At 39.8% G+C, this 24,968-nt stretch overlaps 1 protein-coding gene across 3 annotated transcripts in view; it reads right to left on the bottom strand.

Moving 5' to 3' along the window:
* The window catches only part of LOC117523955 (tyrosine-protein kinase CSK), a 163,365-nt gene that overhangs the window by 18,532 nt on the left and 119,865 nt on the right, over positions 1-24,968 (bottom strand). For all 3 annotated transcript variants that reach the window (XM_034185635.1, XM_034185624.1, XM_034185642.1), the window contains 3 exons: positions 24,359-24,472; positions 20,973-21,085; positions 12,940-13,159 (listed from right to left, as the gene is read on the bottom strand). In XM_034185635.1, the coding sequence (XP_034041526.1) occupies positions 12,940-13,159; positions 20,973-21,085; positions 24,359-24,472 (447 nt within the window). The remainder of the gene's footprint in view (positions 1-12,939; positions 13,160-20,972; positions 21,086-24,358; positions 24,473-24,968) is intronic.

Genomic DNA, 24,968 nt, shown 5'->3' with positions numbered 1-24,968 from the left:
ACCTATTTTATAAACACTACCCAATCTAGAGCGTGTGGATCCCCACAGGCAACATGCTAGTTCAGAATTTTGATAATTTTGAAAAAAAAAGTCAAAGATTAATCACAAATGTTTATTAAAAAAGACAAAGATTAATCACAAATGTTATTAATAGAATAGCTGTTTGCAATTAATTAGTTGTTGCAGCTCTAGACAAGTGAGGTCACTAACACACGCTCATTTAATTAATTCATATTAAATATTTTCATAATAGAAATTGCAAAGCATTCCTTTAAGTTACAAGTTGGAACAAATTAAGCTTCCACTTTCAATTCACATATTATAAACTTGTTTCACTTGTAAAATATCTTAAATGATCAAAATGTCACCAAAACAAAACCCCTGTGTTCAAAGGTCATTAGGAATGGAAATCAAGAAGTGGTTCCAAATGTTTCAAACCACAGTAATCTCAGACGTTACCAATGCAAACTCTACATCCAGCAATATGGAAAACAAAAACCTGTGTTAAGTCTACAACACAGGAAACTGATTAGAAGTTGTTAAGGTGATATAGAAAGAATCAGGCTGACAAAAGTGTAACCACAGTAATAGTGAGCACATAATGAAATGTATGTCTGCTGGAGACAAACATTTTACACATCCTAATAATGACGTCTAGTGTATCTCACACCCTGCAAGAAATGTCAACCAGCAGAACTTGATCATCAGCTGTGAGGAATGGTTACAGCCATCAGAGGGCAGCATGATAAAGGAGGGCTCACTCAGCATTCAAGGTCCACACATGCACAAACTTTTTTTTTGGTATCCACTGCTATTAAAACACACAGATTCCCCCTCATCATCCTGCTGTTACATCAACAATGACATGTTAATTGCGACTGACTATTTCATGCAGCGTTTGTTGTAGATGTGCACAACGGCACAGGATAAATTAGGATAAAATATAGCACACAGGAAGGAGAAGGCTGTAGAATCTTTCTCACATCAGCACACCGCACTGTGACACACTCGTAAACACAATTTTCATTTCCTTTTGCCAGCATCACTGTGAAAGTGTCTATATTATGTCTTTTCCCATACTGACCCTCATCAAAGCACTGAGGATGGGAGGTGGTTCCTGATATCAGTCCTTTGTAACTTTGTTTTAAATTTTCATCTGTTTTGAGAAATGTTTTCACACACACTTGCACACAACGTAAGGATTCACCTCAATCCATCCTCTCCAAACCCCACCCAAATAAAGATCTTACCGCACTGCCTTGATTAAATGCCTGACCTTGAATAGGGCCTGCCTCATTTAACGGCCAGGTCAAAACTTCGTCAAAAAAATAAATGGCTGCCTTAAATAAGCACCGGACATTATGTGCATTAAGAGGATTAGATTTGGTCAAGTCACTGTTTTTCCTAAGTCCACTGCGGAGTGGTACCTTTCAAAGTTCTCCGTCATGTTGGTGGGAACAGTGGGTTTTTCTGGATCAATTTGTCCCTCAACAAGGAATGAGCTCCACCCCTTTATACAATCATCAACCTCCAAACCAATGGTATGCGTAATTTTCCTCTATGAATTGCGGGTCATTTGAGTGTCTTTTTCTGACTCAGTTTTGTAAAGTTGGTCATATTTGAGGACTTTTCTGCCAAACATATTTGATCCATGGTCAAAATGTAATCACCGTGCGCACTGCAAAAACTATTAAAATATGACGGGAGAGGAAGGAGTGAAAATGTAAAAGTGACCAATCACAGCCTTTGTGGTCTCCGTCGTTTAGCAGGTGTGTGTCAGACTACGGGGAGAGTTCACAGCCATGCAGAGGGCTCTGATCTAAAGCAGCTGTTCATGGGTCGCAACACCCAGGGATATGTGTGAAACTGAACACCATATTAAAGTGCAGGCAGTGAGCAACATTTTGTTAATAATCACCAGGCTTAAATTACAGCCTGCCTCATTTAGGCGATGGGTCTGAGCACGGTTTGACAAAAAATAAGTATTTTGCATCTTATTGTAAACTATGGATGACAGCACAGAGGATTACTGATTACCATCTGCAACAGCCAGGCAAAATGTGGGGGCCCCTTGGCCTTTTCCACTTGCTTCTCTCTTCCGTACTGATGCACCTGTGTGCTGGATCAGGAACAGAGAACCTTGCTAATGCCACATGGTCATAATGGTGTAGTTGATGTTCCCTCACAAAGTGAGTGGTAAGCTGCATCGACCCCTCCCTAAATAACCCCTTGTTTGGCATCAAGTTATTCCAGAGGTACACAAGGATCTTCCACAGAATCCTAGCACGAAAGCTATCCAGTTGTTGTTGTCTTATGTCACTTTTAGCATCCAAATCTCAAAACTACATAAACAGAGGAAGCACCAGGACGCAAAATGTTGAACCTTCATTCTCCTGCAAAGGTATGTGCATCACAAAACACCTCTGTTGAGGGAACTCATGAGTACATAAACTCCTCTCAGGTGTCTCCTGATCTCAGAAAAGGAGGACTCAGATGTGAATGTCACTGCTGGGATACGTGTATGACGCTTCGAATTTGACACTTTCACTGCATACAGATACGCTGCCGATGGCTGAGTCCAGGACGTCACTGAAAGCCTGGCTCTCAGTCAGGATAAACTCAAACCCACGACACTCTGACTTCTCACTCGGCTTCTCAAGTACTACAATTAGGGAATCCAGTGAGTCCACCAAGATGACAGTAACATTTGTGACGTCCAGGTCAGTAAACTTTTCCTCAGTGACAAATATAACTAAGCCTCTTGTCTTTACAAGGGAGTGAGTCGGAATTTCAATTTTCATTTCCGTGGATTTCCACAATCCTGAAAACAGCGTGGCGCAGCAACACACTCGTGTTTTCAATCCGTCTTTAATGAAACCTATTAATGGATTCTTCTGGACGTGTAACCAAGAAACATGGGCATCCATTGATGTCATAACTGAGCTACTGTGGCATTCAATGATTGTGTGTTCAGTGTGTATACAGACTAATGTGAAGCTGGCGGTGCACTAAATGGAACACAACATAAGGAATCCTCTTGCTGACTTAAAAAGAGATCACAAGGGAGGGATCAAACAACTGAGGAAAACAAGAGGGTGGCATGGAAACAAAAACAGGAGAAAAGATAGAAAAAATGCAGTACATGTAGTACACCGGAGAACACCAGACTACTGAAAGAAAGCGAGAGAAGCAGATGAGGAGGTGAAGGGACGTGGCAGCAGAAGCATGCCTGCAAGGAGTGAATGAGACTTTGATTGTTGGTGGCTGATAACTAGATAGCAGTGGGGATGTAGAGGAGTCTCAGTGCCAGCGGGCAAATTCCTGTCTTCAACATCCGGCTGGCAAACAAATGAGGCCCAATTAAAAGTATGATAGCCATCAATCTTGCCACTCTATCTTAGAGGATGAAAGGTCTCTCCCTGACAAAATATCTTGTCTATCCCGCTCCACGTTCTGTCCTTCTGAACGGTCTTAAAGATAGCAAATATCAGCTTACTGAAGGAAAAGCAATACAGACTGGAATCTGACAGCATTACTGAAACACCAATTCTTAATTTACAAATGTATGCGTCTCAAAAACAACACTGTACTCTAAACAGTAGCATCAGTTTCTTTTGGCTGATAATTTCCAAAAAGGATCCAGTATACACTGCATGTAGATTTGGCACAAGTTATACACTGGTGCAACTTTCTGATGCAATTTCAAATGTTCACGGAAAATATGGCAGAGATGTCACTAAACAGGACACCTACTGTTTGGGAGGCAAGCACACTAACCACTCTAAATATGAACACTATTAGTATTTAGTAGCAGGCTAAAGAAGGGAACATTTTTTAAGTCTCCAAATTGGATATCACATCTACCTCTGTGTTCAACTTCACAAAATACAACAGAGTTGACTTTGAAGTTCTAATTTACCCATTCTTCACTGCAGTACCTGAATGCATCTCCTACAGGAGAAACACTGTGTAGAGCACCAAAAACACGAGGCTTAAAACATTTTTTTTTAAATAACACTATCTTACAATGATAACAATGTCGGACAATGTAGTTTTCTCTGGGCCCCTCCCCAATCGGACCGGGAGTGACATGTTTAGCCGCATGTTCTCCTTGTATTGCTGGCTGTCTGAGTGGTGTCCAAAAAATGAGGTGGGCTTCATAGATAATTGGCAAAGCTTCTGGGGAAAACCTGATCTTGTTAGGAGAGACGTCATCCATCCCACTTTGGATGGAGCAGCTCTCATCTCTAGAAATCTGGCCAATTTTATTAAACCCTCCAAACTGTGACTATCCAGGGTTGGGACTAGGAAGCAGAGTTGTAGTCTTACACACCTCTCTGCAGCTTCTCTCCCCCTGCCATCCCCCCAATACCCCATCCCCGTAGAGACGGTGCCTGCTCCCAGACCACCAATAACTAGTAAAAATCTATTTAAGCATAAAAATTCAAAAAGAAAAAAATAATATAGCACCTTCAACTGCACCACAGACTAAAACAGTTAAATGTGGTTTATTAAATATTAGGTCTCTCTCTTCTAAGTCCCTGTTAGTAAATGATATAATAATTGATCAACATATTGATTTATTCTGCCTTACAGAAACCTGGTTACAGCAGGATGAATATGTTAGTTTAAATGAGTCAACACTTCTGAGTCACACTGTCAGAATGCTCGAAGCACGGGTCGAGGAGGAGGATTAGCAGCAATCTTCCACTCCAGCTTATTAATTAATCAAAGACCCAGACAGAGCTTTAATTCATTTGAAAGCTTGACTCTTAGTCTTGTCCATCCAAATTGGAAGTCTCAAAAACCAGTTTTGTTATTATCTATCGTCCACCTGGTCGTTACTGTGAGTTTCTTTGTGATTTTTCAGACCTTTTGTCTGACTTAGTGCTTAGCTCAGATAAGATAATTATAGTGGGTGATTTTAACATCCACATAGAAGCTGAGAATGACAGCCTCAACACTGCATTTGATCTATTATGAGACTCAGTTGGCTTCGCTCAAAATGTAAATGAACCCACCCACCACTTTAACCACACTTTAGATCTTATTCTGACATATGGCATAGAAATGGAAGACTTAACAGTATTCCCTGAAAACCCCTTTTTGTCTGATCATTTCTTAATAACATTTACATTTACTTTAATGGACTATCCAGCAGTGAGGAATAAGTTTAATTACAGTAGAAGTCTTTCTGAAAGTGCTGTAACTAGGTTTAAGGATATGATTCCTTCTTTGTTATGTTCTTCAATGCCATATACCAACACAGTGCAGAGTAGCTACCTAAACTCTGTGAGATAGATTATGTCGTCAATAGCTTTACATCATCATTGAGCACAACTTTGGATGCTGTAGCTCCTCTGAAAAAGAGAGCCTGAAATCAGAAGTGCCTGACTCCGTGGTATAACCCACAAACTCGCAGCTTAAAGCAGATAACCCGTAAGCTGGAGAGGAAATGGCGTCTCACTAATTTAGAAGATCTTCATTTAGCCTGGAAAAAGAGTCTGTTGCTCTATAAAAAAAGCCCTCCGTAAAGCTAGGACATCTTACTATTCATCACTAATTGAAGAAAATAAGAACAACCCCAGGTTTCTTTTCAGCACTGTAGCCAGGCTGACAAAGAGTCAGAGCTCTATTGAGCCGAGTATTCCTTTAACTTTAACTAGTAATGACTTCATGACTTTCTTTGCAAATAAAATTTTAACTATTAGAGAAAAAAATATTCATAGTCATCCCAAAGACATATGTTTATGTTCGGCTGCTTTCAGTAATGCTGGTATTTGGTTAGACTCTTTCTCTCCGATTGTTCTGAGTTATTTTCATTAGTCATTTCCTCCAAACCATCAACATGTCTATTAGACCCCATTCCTACCAGGCTGCTCAAGAAAGCCCTACCATTAATTAATGCCTCGATCTTAAATATGATCAATCTATTTTTATTAGTTGGCTATGTACCACAGGCTTTTAAGGTGGCAGTAATTAAACCATTACTTAAAAAGCCATCACTTGACCCAGCTATCTTAGCTAATTATAGGCTAATCTCCAAACTTCCTTTTCTCTCAAAAATTCTTGAAAGGGTAGTTGTAAAACAGTTAACTGATCATCTGCAGAGGAATGGTCTATTTGAAGAGTTTCAGTCAGGTTTCAGAATTCATCATAGTACAGAAACAGCATTAGTGAAGGTTACAAATGATCTTATGGCCTCAGACAGTGGACTCATATCTGTGCTCGTCCTGTTAGACCTCAGTGCAGCTTTTGATACTGTTGACCATAAAATTTTATTACAAAGATTAGAGCATGCCATAGGTATTAAAGGCACTGTGCTGCAGTGGTTTGAATCATATTTATCTAATAGATTACAATTTGTTCATGTAAATGGGGAGTCTTCTTCACGGACTAAGGTTAATTATGGAGTTCCACAAGGTTCTGTGCTAGGACCAATTTTATTCACTTCATACATGCTTCCCTTAGGCAGTATTATTAGAAAGCATTGCTTAAATTTTCATTGTTACGTAGATGATACCCAGCTTTATCTATCCATGAAGCCAGAGGGGACACACCAATTAGTTAAACTGCAGGAATGTCTTTCAGACATAAAGACATGGATGACCTCTAACTTCCTGCTTTTAAATTCAGATAAAACTGAAGTTATTGTACTTGGCCCCACAAATGTTAGAAACATGGTGTCTAACCAGATCCTTACTCTGGATGGCATTACCCTGACCTCCAGTAATACTGTGAGAAATCTTGGAGTTATTTTTGATCAGGATATGTCCTTCAATGCACATATTAAGCAAATATGTAGGACTGCTTTTTTGCATTTGCACAATATCTCTAAAATTAGAAAGGTCTTGTCTCAGAGTGATGCTGAAAAGCTAATTCATGCATTTATTTCCTCTAGGCTGGACTATTGTAATTCATTATTATCAGGTTGTCCTAAAAGTTCCCTGAAAAGAATTCAGTTAATTCAAAATGCTGCAGCTAAAGTACTGACAGGGACTAGAAGGAGAGAGCATATTTCACCCATATTGGCTTCTCTTCATTGGCTCCCTGTTAATTCCAGAATAGAATTTAAAATTCTTCTTCTTACTTATAAGGTTTTGAATAATCAGGTCCCATCTTACCTTAGGGACCTCATAGTACCATATCACCCCAATAGAGCGCTTCGCTCTCAGACTGCAGGCTTACTTGTAGTTCCTAGGGTTTGTAAGAGTAGAATGGGAGGCAGAGCCTTCAGCTTTCAGGATCCTCTCCTGTGGAACCAGCTCCCAATTCGGATTAGGGAGACAGACACCCTCTCTACTTTTAAGATTAAGCTTAAAACTTTCCTTTTTGCTAAAGCTTATATTTAGGGCTGGATCAGGTGACCCTGAACCATCCCTTAGTTATGCTGCTATAGACTTAGACTGCTGGGGGGTTCCCACAATGCACTGAGTGTTTCTTTTTATTCACCTCTTTTTGCTCTGTATGCACCACTCTGCGTTTAATCATTAGTGATTGATCTCTGCTGTTTCCTGATTCTCTCCACTCAGCCCCAACCAGTCCCAGCAGAAGACTGCCCCTCCCTGAGCCTGGTTCTGCTGGAGGTTTCTTCCTGTTAAAAGGGAGTTTTTCCTTCCCACTGTCGCCAAGTGCTTGCTCATAGGGGGTCGTTTTGACCGTTGGGGTTTTTCTGTAATTATTGTTTGGCTTTTGCCTTACAATATAAAGCACCTTGGGGCAACTGTTTGTTGTGATTTGGCACTATATAAATAAAATTGATTTGATTTTTTGATTATCTAAGACAACAACATTTCAAAATATCAGCAAGTTGATTTTAATAACACAAAATGATAAACTATGCTTGAGGCTTCCTGAAAATGGCTGCAGTAACATAGCTAATTCAATATATTGAGCTTCAACATTAAAATGCCAGAAAACATGTCATCTTTTATTGTTGGCATTGAGTATCATTAGGACACACAATGCAACAATTCTGTTGTTCACTGAAAATGTGTAATTTACAATCAAGCCCACAGGTATGCTGACAATCAAAAATGCCAACAGACTCACCTGCAGATGAGAAATATACAGGTTTTGATCATGTCCTTTTTTGGATGCCTCAAGCTAAATACATAAAAAAAATGAACAGCGTTGATACAAGAGGTTTTTTGTTGTTGTTCTTATATATCCAGAAACGTGTTCAAAAATGAAGTGGGAGAGTGTCCTTTCAAACAATCAAAACCAAGCTGATTTTTTTTTTAATTTTTTTGGTCAGGTACAGCAAATGACAAGACTATTTTGAAAATACTGTTTCCAAAGTAGAAACCTAAAGCAGCAACAGACAGTATGACTATTCATACCCACAGAGGTTTGTGTCATTAACTAACAGGATAAAAGCAGTAAACAATTCACAAGACCTATGGTTCAACAAGACACTGACTACATCTAAATACCAGTTTATTGCACTCACCGGCCACGTTATTAGGTACACCTGTTCAACTGCTTGTTAACACAAATAGTTAATCAGACGATCACATGGCAGCAACCCAAATGCACCACAAGCATCTAGACGTGTTGAACACGACTTGCCGAAGTTCAACTTGAACCCCATTCTGACCGAGCATCAGAATAGGAGGAAAAAAGGGGATTTAAATGACATTGAATGTGGCATGGTTCTTGGTGCCAGATGGGCTGGTACTGGGATTTTCACACATAACCATTGTTGTGGTTTACAGAGAATGGTCCGAAAAAGAGAAAATATCCAGTGAGCGACAGCTGTGTGGACGAAAATGGCTCTTTGATGTTAGAGGTCAGAGGAGAATGGACAGACTGGTTGAATGGGTGATTCAACTCAACCTTTATTTCTGAAGCACGTTTAAAATGACAGCAGTCGACCAAAGTGCTGTACATAATGAAAAAAGGGGCACCGAGTTACCCACAATCGTAAATAAATGAATGAAAAATAACAATAAAATTACAACAGGCAATAAAACAAATAAAAGACAAAGTAAAATAAAGAGCAAAAAATAGTAGGAAATAATTTCATTTGATTTAATTTATTTTATTTACATAGCACCAAATCAGTGAAGAGTAGCCAAGACTGGCGTAATGTGTTCGTACCTTTTCTTTCCAGAAAGAAGATGATATATGATAGATATTTGGTATTTTCGAAAGATACCGCCGAGAAGCAACATGTACAAAGGGAAAAGAATAGGACCTAGAATGGCATCTTGAGGGACTCCACAGGTCAGTGGGGCCACATCTGAAGAAAAGTGGCTCAGCTGCACAGAAAAGCTCTGCTCTGTGAGGTAAGTACTAAACCAGGTGAGAGCAGAGCCTGTAATGCCCACATGCTGCTTGAGACGGCAAAGCAGAATCGCGTTGTCCGCTGTGTCAAAGGAAGCTGACAAGTCTAAAAGAATCAGGATGACAGGACTACCTGAGTCAGCAGCTAAAATCAAATCAATAAAGACTCTGTTTCAGTGCTATGTCTGAGTTTGAAGCCAGACTGAAACTTTTCATAGATGTCATACTGGGCTAAAAACAGCTGCAACTGGATGTAGACCGTTCTCTCCAACTCCTTGGATAAAAAGGGAAATTGAGATATAGGCCTAAAATTAGTAAGGATGGAAGGATCACCAAAGGTTTCACCACAGCATGTTTAAAAGCTAATGGCAAACAGCCAGAGGTAATACTGGAGTTAACCAGCAACAAAATAGTGGCTCCCACTGAATCAAAACCATCTCTGAGGAGACAAGGAGGAATGATGTCTAAAGAACAATTCGTAGGACCCAGATGGCTGACTTCGTCAGAAAGTTGGGAGAAGGACAAAGGCTCGAACTGATCGAGGGCAGCAGAGCACAGAGAAAAATCAGAGTCTGTGATGGGCCCAACACCTGAATGAGATGGTCTGAGGGCAGACACTTTTGTGATAAAAAATTGTAAAAAAAATTGTTACAAAGTGCAGGTGATGGCACAAGAGGGGAGACATCACTGAGATTAATAAGAGAGTTAATAAGACATTGAATAGGACCTGAGGCTTATGACAATTATTTCTGACTAAGTAGATAAATAGGTTGCTTTGGCAGCTTTGACAGCTTTCTGATAAGCAAACATAAAGCCATGAAGAATTTGTTGAGATACAATGAGATCATCTTTTTTCCATTTTCTCTCAGCACATCTACATGCGCATCCGAGTCTGTGCGTTGACTCATTTAACCACAGCTGTGAGCGTGGGTTAGAGCACCTTGGCCTAAGAGGAGCGTCACAGTCCAAGATCTCTGTGCATGTGGAGTTAAAGACAGACAAAATCTAATCGCACTGAGACCACACTTTCCATCAAGTGTGCGTAAAAAAGAATAATTAAAAACATCGGTAAACTGTGTGGCAGTTGAAGGGTTAATAGCAAGCCGGAGGCACTTGGGGGCAGGTGGTTTATCCGCTGAACACGGAAGCGTCCACGTGAACAGCAGAGGTAGATGATCAGAAATGCACAGAGTTGCACAGATTTTATTAACAAGAGAGAGATTAACCATAAGACAACACAAGATCTTAAAATATGCCCTTTTCAGGAGTCAGACCAGATACGCAATGAGTAAAAGTAACGGACTCAATCAGGTTTAAAAATCCTTGAGTAGAGAACAGGATTCACAACAGACATGAATATTAAAATCACCATAGATTAAAATATGATCGTATTTTACCACGATCCTGGACAGCAAGTCCGCAAACTCATTTATAAAGTCCTTATTATATTTCAGTGGATGATAAACAATGGCGCAAAGGACAAGAAATGACAGATTCAGTTAAATGGACTGCATTTATGTCACGCTTTTCCATCTGCATCAGATGCTCAAAGCGCTTTACAAATCAATGCCTCACATTCACCCCGATGTCAGGTTCAGTTCAAAAAGCTGCAGCTCAAAGCTGCTGTGACTCGACAGACTGGGACAAACGGCACTGAAGCTTGGATTTAAACACAGAGGCTGCCTGTGGAGTGGGGTGAGCTAAAGAATGAACAATCAGGAGGAAGGAGTTCAGAAAACGGCATATGGTCACCAGAATGGATCCACATCCTCATCAAATACATAATATCCAGTTTGCAGGAGGTGAACAAATCATTTAAAAGAAAAGTTTTATTCACTACTAGGGGTGTAACGATACACAAAAATCACAGTTCGGTACATACCTCGATTTTGAGGTCATGGTTCGGCTGATTTTCGGTACAGAATGGGAACAAAATGCAAAACCTAAATTTGCTCAATAAAACAACACTCAATATTTGCACTATAATAATAAAGTTTATCAGTTTAAACATTAAATATCTTGTCTTTGTGGTGAATTCAGTTAAATATAGGTTGATGAGGATTTGCAAATCATTGTATTGTTTTTATTTACATTTTACACAACGCCTCAACTTCATTGGAATAGGGGTTGTATAAGGATTTTTTTTTTTTTTAAAGAGAATTAATGTTAAAGAATCCCTTTACCTTTGTACAATTTATTTTATTTTCTATCTCTTTCTATTAACTGTTCGTTTAATGTCTGTTCATATATATTTTTAAATAAAGTTTTGAAAACAAAAACATTGCGGGAGAAGCAAAAAAGTGAGTAAAAGCACCTGCAAAAATATTTAGAACCACAAATAAATTAGATTCTTGGTTTGTTTATTTAATTTGCCATTAAAATTGGTCATCACTTATGAAAATAAAATCATTTCTCAAGGCCAGGGCTTCTCAATGTCTGGGGACTATTTAATCACAGCGCTATAAACGAGGTCAGTAGGCTGAGCGAATCCAAGTGAGGAGGATTGTAGATATCCCTCCGCTCAGTGCTTTACAGGCTGCAGAGGAGGGGGAGAGCCGCTGCAGGTTCAACAATTAGTGTCCTCACTTCCCAAACACTTACTGAATGTTGTTAGAAGGAAAGGTGTTCTAACACAGTGGTAAACATACCACTATCCCAGCTTTTTTGAAACGTGTTGCAGGCATCCATTTCAAAATGAGCAAATATTTGCACAAAAACAAAGTTTATCGGTTTGAACATTAAATATCTTGTGTTTGTGGTGCATTCAATTGAATATAGGTTGAAGAGGATATGCAAGTCATTGTATTTCTGTTTTTATTTACATTTCACACAACGTCCCAACTTCATTGGAATTGGGGTTGCAGTAAAGTGCTTTATAAATAAAGATGGTATGGTACTGTGTGTTCTGTACATATACTGTGGATATTTTGTGCAAAACTAAATTGGAGTATTTTCCATCACATCACATATTTCAGGTTGTCAATCACGTCCATATATTTGTACAGTATATTTGGAAGGGGGATTTAAAGATACTTCAGAATAGGAAATATTACTATTGTAGATAGCTATAGATACATAGAGAAAGAATACCAATATCATTTACCATCAATCAAACTGCTTCATCTGGGACCATAAAACATCCATGAAATATAGAGTTTAAGGGTTGCTCTATCCTGATTGGGCATTATCAAGGTTTGGGTTAATCAGTGCTGCCCTGTAGGAATGCTGCCTGTCAGGGTTGGGGGTGGAGGTAAGATTTCCTGGGTGAGGGGGAAGATATACTGTTACACCGGTACTAGCAAGGTGTACCTAATAAAGTGGCTGGAGAGTGTATACTGTATATTCTAATCCAATTACATTTGTTCCACAAAATTGATTGGTTAATCGTGTGAGATTTCAAACCATAAAATATAGAGTAAACGGTAGCAACATATTCGACCGCTTCACATTTGATGTATAACTCCGCACTCTGACCACGTTGCTGCGCAGGTGTCAATAATGGAGCTGTGGCATTAATAGAGAGACCACCTATTAGGAATTTGGAGTGGTACAGATATGACCAAATTGTCATTAGCAGCTGCCAGGCAGGGAAAGATATCGCTGTAGGTACATGCATTTACATATTTATACATTACATTTACTGTGCCTCACCTCCACCAGCTGCATGAGGTTCTCGAAGTACTCCTCCTCATCAATAGTGAGCTTGCCATTGAGGTAAATGATGCGGTAGTGCTCCACTTTGCCATCACAGCTAACACAGAGGGTGTAATCTCCAGGATAGTTGGTACTCTCCCTCACCAGAAACAAACCCGTCTCCGGAGGGTAAAGCAGCCGCTCGGCCTGCTCGCGTGTTATCTTCCCATGAAACCAACTGGAGGAAGAGAATGAAGGAGAAAGAATTCAGACAAGAAACATCGGTATTGTCTGTACAGCAAAATACAAAAATAAGACAGAAGACAGAAATACATCAAAAAGTCAAAAGTCAAAGTCAACTTTATTGTCAAATATGCTATACATGCTCGACATACAGCACAGATGAAATTTCAGTCCTCTCAGACCCACAGTGCAGAGTACAGAATAAAAAGTACTACTAAGCTAAGTAAAAACTTACCTTAAATACTACTGATTTACAAATAAAACAGTATAAACAGTGTAAGTATAATGTGTACTAATGTAAACAGTATAACTAACAATAGTTCAATGGGTATATGAGGTCTGTTAGAAAAGAATCCGACCTTTTCATTTTTTGCAAAAACTATATGGATTTGAATCATGTGTGCTTGCATCAGCCAAGCTTGAACCTTCGTGCGCATGCGTGAGTTTTTTCAACAGGCTGAAATGACCAGATCATTTCCAAACGGAACGCTGTGTTGATCCGGGACGTCGTCTGACTACTACAGAAATGGCAGAAGAGGTGGACATACCATTTTTTCGGCAGATTCTACTGTTACAGGAGTTTTTGTCATGGAAAGAGGAGCGGAGGAATTCGCCACGGAGCCGCTAATGGTGCGGGACAAAAGCACCTCCGTGTTGATCTCACAGGACATGCCCTGACATGCCCAGCTCTTGCACCATTCGGAAGATTCAGACGGCTTTCGTGGCTTTTCAGTCGTGTGACTATCAGAGAAATTGTGGATGAGCTGGACATGCCACAACATGTCCTGTAAGGCTTCATCACGGCGTTGCTTTTTGTTCTGCGCCATGCGGCTCCGTCCCGACGCGCGAATTCCTCCTCACGTCTTTCCATGACAAAAACTCCTGTAACAGTGGAATGTGCCGAAAAAGTGGTATGTCCACCTCTTCTGCCATTTCTGTAGTAGTCAGACAACATCCCAGATCAACACAGCGTTCAGTTTGGAAATGATCTGGTCATTTCAGCCTGTTGATCGCCGCTCGGAGTGCGGCGCGCCCTCAGCCGCTGTGGGCCGTCTTTAATCCGGTTGTAATGCTCCTTAATCTGTGTGATCCCCATAAGATCTTCACCGAAAGCCATCTGAATTTTCCAAATGGTTTCCACTTGGCTGTCTCTCAGTTTCTGAAAAAAATTTTGATGCAGTAAAGCGGCAGTCGCTCAGCCAATTTCCTGACAATGAAAATCCGCCGAGGAGGCTGGACCACTCCTCCCACAAGGCATACTCACAGGCGAATGACACAACCGACAGGCGTGAAAAAACTCACGCGTGCGCACGAAGGTTCAAGCTTGGCTAATGCAAGCGCACATGATTCAAATCCATATAGTTTTTGCAAAAAATAAAAAGGTCGGATTCTTTTCTAACAGACCTTGTATACTAATGTACTAGTATAGGCAGTCCTAATTTGGATGCTATAGTGCAATGGGGGAGGATAAAGTGAAGTTTGCAGTCCTGAGGTTGGTGTTGGTGAGTGCGTGGGTGGGCAGAGCAGGGAGGGAGTTGAGCATCCTGACTGCCTGGTGTAAGAAACTGTCTGTGAGCCTGTTGGTTTTGGCCCGGAGACTCTACAGTCTCCTGCCCGATGGCAGCAGGCTAAAAAGACAGAGTTGGGTGGGTGGGGTCACCTGCGATCCTGGTGGCTTTGCAGGTTGAGGTGGGTGTGGTAGATGCTCAGCAGAGAGGGGAGAGGGACACCGATGAATTGGTGCTGCTGCCGACCCGAACTATGCATTTTCAGAGGCCCGACGTCCATGCCTAGTCGCCCAAAATGACAGATATTCGCCCGAGTTAGTTACAGTAGTGTTCAGAATAATAGAAGTGCTATGTGACTAAAAAGATTAATCCAGGTTTTAAGTATATTTCTTATTGTTACATGGGAAACAAGGTACCAGTAGATTCAGTAGATTCTCACAAATCCAACAAGACCAAGCATTAATGATATGCACACTCTTAAGGCTATGAAATTGGGCTATTAGTAAAAAAAAAAGTAGAAAAGGGGGTGTTCACAATAATAGTAGCATCTGCTGTTGAGGCTACAAACTCAAAACTATTATGTTCAAACTGCTTTTTTGCAATCCTGTGAATCACTAAACTAGTATTTAGTTGTATAACCACAGTTTTTCATGATTTCTTCACATCTGCAAGGCATTAATTTTGTTGGTGTGGAACCAAGATTTTGCATGTTTACTAGTGTGCTTAGGGTCATTGTCTTGTTGAAACACCAATTTCAAGGGCATGTCCTCTTCAGCATAAGGCAACATGACCTCTTCAAGTATTCTGACATATCCAAACTGATCCATGATACCTGGTATGCGATATATAGGCCCAACACCATAGTAGGAGAAACATGCCCATATCATGATGCTTGCACCACCATGCTTCATTGTCTTCACTGTGAACTGTTGCTTGAATTCAGAGTTTGGGGGTCATCTCACAAACTGTCTGTGGCCCTTGGACCCAAAAAGACCAATTTTATTCTCATCAGTCCGCAAAATATTCCTCCATTTCTCTTTAGGCCAGGTGATGTGTTCTTTGGTAAATTGTAACCTCTTCTGCACATGTCTTTTATTTAACAGAGGGACTTTGCAGGGGATTCTTGCACATAAATTAGTTTCACACAGGCATCTCCTAACTGTCACAGCACTTACAGGTAACTCCAGACTGTCTTTGATCATCCTGGAGCTGATCAATGGGTGAGCCTTTGCCATTCTGGTTATTCTTCTATCCATTTTGATGGTTGTTCTCTGTTTTCTTCCACACGTCTATGGTTTTTTTTGTCCATTTTAAAGCATTGGAGATCACTGTAGATGAACAGCCTAAAATTTTTATATAAGCTTTCCCCTCTCCAATCAACTTTTTAATCAAACTACGGTGTTCTGAACAATGTCTTGAACGTCCCATTTTCCTCAGGCTTTCAAAGAGAAAAGCATGTTCAACAGGTGCTGGCTTCACCTATTACACAGGGGACACCTGATTCACACCTGTTTGTTCCACAAAATTGACAAATTCACTGACTGAATGCCACGCTACTATTAGTGTGAACACCCCCTTTTCTACTTTTTTTTTTTTTTTACTAATAGCCCAATTTCATAGCCTTAAGAGTGTGCATATCCTGAATGCTTGGTCTTGTTGGATTTGTGAGAATCTACTGAATCTACTGGTACCTTGTTTCCCATGTAACAATAAGAAATATACTTAAAACCTGGATTAATCTTTTTAGTCACATAGCACTTCTATTATTCTGAACACTACTGTAACTAACTCGGGCGAATATCTGTCATTTTGGGCGACTAGGCATGGACGTCGGGCCTCTGAAAATGCATACTGCCCTCCAAAAGCATGTTATTGTATTAATATCATCCAGACGAGGCACACAGGCCGCGTTAATTAATTCCACATGGTCCGCATTAATTAAATCTATTTTTGTATAGTACTGAATAAATTCAACTTTGAATAAAATTCCAGGTGGTTTCTAAATCCTCAGATTTGGCACACTGGTATGACGCTTTACACCAATTTATTACCTAAAAACTCACGGGGAAAAGTAACAATAACAACCAAAACTGCTAAGGTCTCCCTTCTTCCTCCGTTTGTAGCACTGCCAACATGCGCACCTTTCCAGCATTTTGCACCTGTTTCTTGATGAGATTCTTTGAGTGTCTGTGCGTGCTTGCCCATTGAGTTGCCCTTATCTAAACTGGTGATCATGTCTCCTTGCCGGGACACGTCTCAGTGTGACTGTGGACTCTAGTACTCCTATACGGCTCTGTGGTAGGAACCCTGATCTTCATATGAATAGGACTTATAAAAAAGGTCACACTCATACATACAGAACTGCAAAACTGTGATCCACCTGTTGTGCATGAAGACATGTATTCTTAATGAAACAAGCACAAGGTAAACTGTAAAGTCACTGAATATGCCTGCCATTCACAACAAATGACTTTTCCTTTTCTGTCAATTAGGAGACGGGGTCTTCTCTCGTAAACCGTCTTTTTAGGTAGAAGGCTACAGTGTGCATGTCTTTGATGTCTCAGACCACAGCAGAAACCACAAAAGGGCCTTCTCATGAGAAAGACAGAAATCCTAGTATTTGAAAAGCAACACTGCCACAATCTTTAAGATTATTTTTGTATTTGTTACCATGGTGATTCACAAGCTGGCTCACCCCATCATGCGTTTATTTGCCATGTACGACTTGACGAGGCCCAGGGAGATAGATCCCTGTAATATTAAACTTTGTTCTACACTTCCTGGTGTTGACCATACACTTCAAAGTGTTTTATTTTACTATTAAACATATCCATAAAAACATCATGCTAAAAAAGTAAACCAAAAATATACACAAGTCTTCAGCTGCTCCCTTGTTTCGGAGTCACCACAGCAGATCCGAGGTGGATCTACATGTTGATTTGGCACAAGTTTTACGTCGCATGCCCTTCCTGACCAAACTCCATATTACATATACAATAATTAATAAATAAATAAATAAATAAATCAACCACTATCGATTTATAACAGCCAATTTCAAAAATTCAGACAAAATCATCCCAAATTGATTACCCAACCAAACTGACTACAATTGTTGGGGGCGTGGCTGAAATGACAAGACACAAAGCTGAACTAAAATGCAGCCGCTCATTGGTCATATAGTCACCGGTGTAAGAGGTCATTTTAAACACAAACAGGGGATTTTTAATCAGTGTTCAGGAGTTAGTGGGTAGTAACAAATGCCTACAATTGTTTAATCTCATCTTCCCATGGTTGTCTCCACCACACCCTCCTCCTCGTGGGATTCTCAGACACAGCAAGGTTCTTGTGGTGAAACATCCTAGTTTGGGTTAAGTTGATGACATCATCACACACAGTTTCTGCAATGGACAGCAGGTCCTTAAATCACACTAACCCAAGAGCAGGCGCCACACATGGATGGCCCACACCAACAAATAAACCTCTGTCTCGACAAACAATAGCTGTTCTCTTCACAGTAATCAAATCATGTGCCGTTTTCTAAATTATATTATCTTAATATAGGAAAAAAGTGGTAAACAATTAAAGGCAGAGTTGAAGAAGAGTTATTGTTAGGGTGGTTATGTGGAGTGGCAGATGTCTGCCACATGGGGGCAGGAGAGTGAAGTTGGACCAGTAAGTGAGGTAAGTACTTCTGGGTTTCTATGTTGGGGTGATGATGGGGACAGAAGCACACAGATGTGTTTCTGTAATCCAGTGAAGGTGTGATTTTTTTTTAAACTCTTGTTTTACTTATTCAAACAAGATTCACACCGCAGCCTCACAGAGGTTTGATCTGCAGTAAGGTCCAGAAGTGTTTGGACAGTTTCTATTCTGTAATTTTGTGTCTTTACACCAACACACAGGAATTCAAATGACACAATCAACATGTGGCAGGAGTGTACATTTTCAGTTTTGCTTCAAATGGTTGAAAAAAATGCCACATTAACCATTTATGAATCACATAATGGCTTTTTCTTTTTAGACATTTGATTTTGTGTTAGAGAAAAATCACTGTTGAAGTTAAACTCATACAAGAAATTACTGTGGAGGATATCAGTGTAGACTTAATGTGATAATCCAGTCTAGAGGTATCATAAATGGACAGAGAAGAGTTGAATGGCAACCACAATTTTTTTTTCTTGGCTGCCTAATCTATTGACAAGCACCTTTCATTGTATAACACTGACAGCACTGAAAAGAATGCCACTGGATAAACTACGTAATTTCACCATTTCCAGAAAAGTGTTTTTCTACACTGTTTACTTAAAATAATGCTGAAACTGATACGTTTGTGAAAAGCTCAGATCTACCGGTGTTGCAGACAGAACGGTCCCCACCTAAAAATTGGTCCGCGGTGCCTCCACTGCGCATGCGTCATTTCGGAGCTCAGCAGCTCCTCTGAGACTGACTCTCTTCACCCAAAGCGATCAAATAATGTGATTATTAACCATCAGATGACAAAGTAAAACCTCTTAAATGATTCTAAAAATCAATTTTAAGCAGAAACAAGGCGATAATCGGTGATGCTTTGAAATGACGGAGGAGCAGTTATTGCAGCAGGAGCAACTCGTGTAGCTGCTGCGCTATGATCGCTTCCTCTGTCTTTTATTATGAAATAACGCTGAATTTTTGTGGAAATGATTGCTGTACAAAAGCTTCAGATATCTGTTGCTGAGATAGATGACTGGAGTGCAGCTTTAAGCAGAAACGAGGAGTTTATCTGTGAAATACTGCAGATGCTCCAAAATGACACATGCACAGTGAAGGCAGAGTGGGGGGACTGTTTGGGCTGCGACACCGGTATTATCAGCCAACTGGCATGTTGGTTGGGCTCTAATTTTTATTCCTCCTTTTAGAATAATACAGAGTTGATGATTAAGCATCTCACATTAACTACAGGTGATGGGTCCACCCATCACTGCTAACTGTTCAGTAAGGCTGCCTGGTATATTTTGTTAATTGTTGACAACACATTTCTTTTTTTAACCTTACAAAATAAACATTTATTTGTGTAGGTCTACGTGTCTGTGTATTGAAACTGTACAGTTTACACCTGTCATACCATCTCGTCAACAGTCAGCTGATATTAAATCAAAATACACACTGAACTCTAAGTGATCTAAGTTTGGGCTAAAAAGCAACTTAAATTTCCAGCGCAATACTGATTATTTCCAGGATATTTTATCATAATCAATTTTCAGGTTGTTTCCATGACTGGGAAATCTACCTTCTAGATTTCCTATTTTTCCCAGAATGTGGGAACACTGTAAAAAAGATTTTCACTCACCATATATAAAGATGAAAGTCCCTCATCCTGACTACTTCAAATGCAATGCAAACATCTGTGATGAAGCAATCAAAGCTAAATATCCATAATCAGAGGCCCACAGCAGAGGAGTGGGGTATTTCAGTTATATTAGATATGGGCACATTACACCTCTTTGCATACACCAGAGTTGGATGACCCACTGATCAAGTTAAAGTGGTACAGACAGAAAGAATACCAGGCATAGGCTGAGGGTAGAAGCTTTCATTAGCAGTCAAACTAAGAAACCAAAGTCAAATGTGCTAAATGTTTCCGGATGGGAATAATTTCCAAGGACATGCGGCCGACTACTTGTGAGACACCTTCATTAGCACCACTGTCCCTCAGCTGCCAATCTTTATTTCAACACTCCTTATTACCTACAATTTTCTCCATGCACACAGTAACTACACGGTCTCTTCTGTACTTTTTTTTTTTAAAGTTTGTTACTTTTTTAAACCGTTTGCAGTATCTGACAATAAAAGCCCTGTTCAGTGGTCAGATGATAACATCTCATAGCTATGTAATGATCCTGCAGCAGCCTGTGTGCTCTTGGCTTTTCCATCGTGTTTCATTTGCATGCAGAACTTGTTATATTTTCCTTTATTTGAAATAGCTGCTTTTTCAAAGGCTTTAATTCAAATGCACTGCGCAGCTGGCCACAGCCTCTGTGGCAACCAGCAGAGACAAGACAACAGAAAAACTAAAGGAATTCCTCTGTCTTTTGATGGTTGCTTGACTACATAACACGACAAGCTCTCCTGCCAAGTTACACAAGCGATTATGAGCACAACTTTTGAACATGCTGAAAAGAAAACACAAAAAAGGAAAAACAGTAATTATGTGAAAGAAAAACAACACAAGACTAAAAGTTACACCATATTCACATGCATGTTTAGTACACAAAAGTCATGTTTCATACAGAGAGACACATTACGTGTACCAGTGGTACTTACGGCATAAGACTGAGTTTCCCTCCTGATTTGACTCCTTCTCTTTTCTGGACATAGTTTGCTGGGATGGTGCCTTCTCTGCCCACTGTGTTCCTCGCTCTGTACCAGTTGGGATCCTAGAACAACCCAAAAAATGAATGCAGTTTGGCAAACAACGTAACTTTAAAATATATGATAAATACAATGAGCTGTCATGATCAAAAAGATTGCAGTCTTTGGGCCCTGTCAAGTGTTGATGTTAGTAGTGACTGCACTTGAGCTCAAGGGTGTGTTGGTCTTAAAATGAGCTGTGGTCAAGTGCAGTGTGGGAGCACTGCTATTGTGAAGCAACACGAACCACTGTGTTGAAGACCCATTAAAAACCTGGTTTCAAGTTGAGTGAAACATTCAGACATACCTTACATAGGAGGGGTGCACAAACACTGCTCGTACACACAATGAAATGAACTGAAAAACAGTTTCACCTTATTGCTTCACCTCAGGGAGCCTTGGTGGCTGCTCTACACCCACTTCCTTTGAGCACAGATCAGTTAAGTTTCCAAAAAAAAAAAAAAAAAAAAAAACCTTACTTGAGGCCTAATGGTAAAACAGTAGGTTCTACCGCACCTCAGGACGTAGAGTTCACAATGCTGTCCATTTCATGTCTTGCCCAAGACTCACAGATTATGTAGAAAAGAAGTGACATTACAAGGACTTTAAAGTGCCATTTCTACATAATCTGTGCAATGTCAGACTGAGCTCATGTGTGAATAGGTTGTTTTCTGGATGATTCACAGTGAGTGACTCATCACACTGACATTTCTATTTTGCAATGGGTGTGAAAACGGAAGGACACAAGCATCCGAATAGTCATTTACACGAAAACACCAACAAAAATATATAACTGGAGAGATTAAGAGATTCAGGAACTGATCATTCTGGTTTTAATATTGCAACTACAAAACACTAATTGATAACTAAAGTTTGTGGAATAATTACATGTACAACCACAAACTCTGATTTTCTAATTCAATGCCTTTTAACACCTACGTGGGTCCGCGCCTATAAGATTACAGATGTCCTTTTTTCAAAATGAGTGGTGCAAATATTAAGAAATATACTATTTCTTCTGAAACTACAGTCACTCTAAAGGCACAATGACTTTGAATACAGGTTAATTTTAACACACTGTATGTTGTAGATAAGCACTTCTTAATGTAATACTCAACTATATTACAGGTAGAAAGTGTTACATTTGTCCACAAACTGCAAAAAAAAAAAAAAAGTCTTTCATTTTCAACATTAGCTGTGCGTCGATCACCTTTTATCTCACCAATGAAAGTCCTTACACGGAACTCAGTTGAACATTAGCAGTAATTTGCTTCCTAAGATTTTTTTTGTCCAGAATACATCCTACTGTAACCTGCACTTAAAATGCTAATACAACCCCTGGCAATAATTATGGAATCACCGGTCTCGGAGGATGTTCATTCAATTGTTTAATTTTGTAGAAAAAAAAAGAAGCAGATCACAGACATGACACAAAACTAAAGTCATTTCAAATGGCAACTTTATGGCTTTAAGAAACACTATAAGAAATCAGGAAAAAAAATTGTGGCAGTCAGTAACGGCTACTTTTTTAGACCAAGCAGAGGGAAAAAATATGGACTCACTCAATTCTGAGGAATAAATTATTTAATCACCCTGTAAATTTCCATCCCCAAAACTAACACCTGCATCAAATCAGATCTGCTCGTTAGTTTGCATCTAAAAAGGAGTGATCACACCTTGGAGAGCTGTTGCACCAAGTGGACTGACATGAATCATGGCTCCAACACGAGAGATGTCAATTGAAACAAAGGAGAGGATTATCAAACTCTTAAAAGAGGGTAAATCATCACGCAATGTTGCAAAAGATGTTGGTTGTTCACAGTCAGCTGTGTCTAAACTCTGGACCAAATACAAACAACATGGGAAGGCTGTTAAAGGCAAACATACTGGTAGACCAAGGAAGACATCAAAGCGTCAAGACAGAAAACTTAAAGCAATATGTCTCAAAAATCGAAAATGCACAACAAAACAAATGAGGAACGAATGGGAGGAAACGTCTGTGACCGAACTGTAAGAAACCGCCTAAAGGAAATGGGATTTACATACAGAAAAGCTAAACGAAAGCCATCATTAACATCTACACAGAAAAAAAGCAAGGTTACAATGGGCAAAGGAAAAGCAATCGTGGACTGTGGATGACTGGATGAGAGTCATATTCAGTGATGAATCTCGAATCTGCATTGGGCAAGGTGATGATGCTGGAACTTTTGTTTGGTGCAGTTCCAATGAGATTTATAAAGATGACTGCCTGAAGAAAACATGTGAATTTCCACAGTCATTGATGATATGGGGCTGCATGTCAGGTAAAGGCACTGGGGAGATGGCTGTCATTACATCATCAATAAATGCACAAGTTTACGTTGATATTTTGGACACTTTTCTTGAATTAAAAGGATGTTTGGGGATGATGAAATCATTTTTGAAGATGATAATGCATCTTGCCATAGAGCAAAAACTGTGAAAACATTCCTTGCAAAAAGACACATAGGGTCAACGTCATGGCCTGCAAATAGTCCGGATCTTAATCCAATTGAAAATCTTTGGTGGAAGTTGAAGAAAATGGTCCATGACAAGGCTCCAACCTGCAAAGCTGATCTGGCAACAGCAATCAGAGAAAGTTGGAGCCAGATTGATGAAGAGTACTGTTTGTCACTCATTAAGTCCATGCCTCAGAGACTGCAAGCTGTTATAAAAGCCAGAGGTGGTGCAACAAAATACTAGTGATGTGTTGGAGCGTTCTTTTGTTTTTCATGATTCCATACTTTTTTCCTCAGAATTGAGTGAGTCCATATTTTTTTCCCTCTGCTTGGTCTAAAAAAAATTACTGACTGCCACAATTTTTTTTCCTGATTTCTTATAGTGTTTCTTAAAGCCAGAAACTTGCCATCTGAAATGACTTTAGTTTTGTGTCATGTCTGTGATCTGCTTTTTGTCTACAAAATTAAACAACTGAATAAACATCCTCCGCCGGTGATTCCATAATTTTTGCCAGGGGTTGTATTATGTGAGCATAAACAAGGATATTTGCAGGAGTGTTCCTCAACTTCTCCTTCAGTGTGGCTAACCAACGTTTGTTCACAGCCTCACGTGCTTCCCTGTTCTCATCATAACTGTGTGTGTGTGCGTAAGTCAAGTAGCACCAGGGCTGCTTTACCAATTTGTGAAACCCTAATGTGGGCATGAACTGGATACCCACATCAGTACCTCCCGATTTTAAAATCCATGTGCAATGGTGGGTTTAGAAATTGAGCATTGTTACTTGCATCATTTAGCATGTGTCCAGCCTCCTGCTTTCTTACCCTGGTGACTCCAATGATGGTCAACACGTCTCCTTTACAAAAGGGCAGGTCCTGTTCATTGGTGGTCTGGAAGTTATACTTGGCTACGCATTCTGTGCCACTTGACCATGGTGCCTGTATCATACAGTACAGAAAGAACCCATTGTTATCATCTCCAACTGAATTTAACTTAGCACGATGAACCGGTAACATTACCAAGAGGTCACATTGCTGTTATTGAACATATCGGGGGGGAAAGACATTCTGTGATTCCCTAAGCTTATGAAAATCTTACAGAAAGTGATTATAAAGACACTGATCATGGCCAACAACAACAACAACCCCCCCCCCCCCCCCCCAAAAAAAAACAAAAAAACCCCAAAATAAATAAATAATTCAGTGAGTGAGAAGGGAGAAGAAGCCAATGAGACACTGTCCCCATTTTGTAAAAATGTAATGGGACAATTTCCAAATATCACAGCAACAAGTTTATAACAATTTTAACACAAAAGTTGTAGTTTAGCCCCCCTCACAGTTCAAAATAATAGCAGTGCGTTTAAAGAAAAGAGAGTAAAACTCAAAATCCTTAAAATAGCTTTTATTTCCATACATGCAAATGCAATGGGAACAG

This window comes from Thalassophryne amazonica, chromosome 2 (genome assembly GCF_902500255.1).
Source record: "Thalassophryne amazonica chromosome 2, fThaAma1.1, whole genome shotgun sequence".
NCBI classification, from domain to species: Eukaryota; Metazoa; Chordata; class Actinopteri; order Batrachoidiformes; family Batrachoididae; genus Thalassophryne; species Thalassophryne amazonica.
The sequence above is the reverse complement of the archived record's forward strand: the minus strand, read 5'-3'. Positions and strand labels throughout refer to the sequence as shown.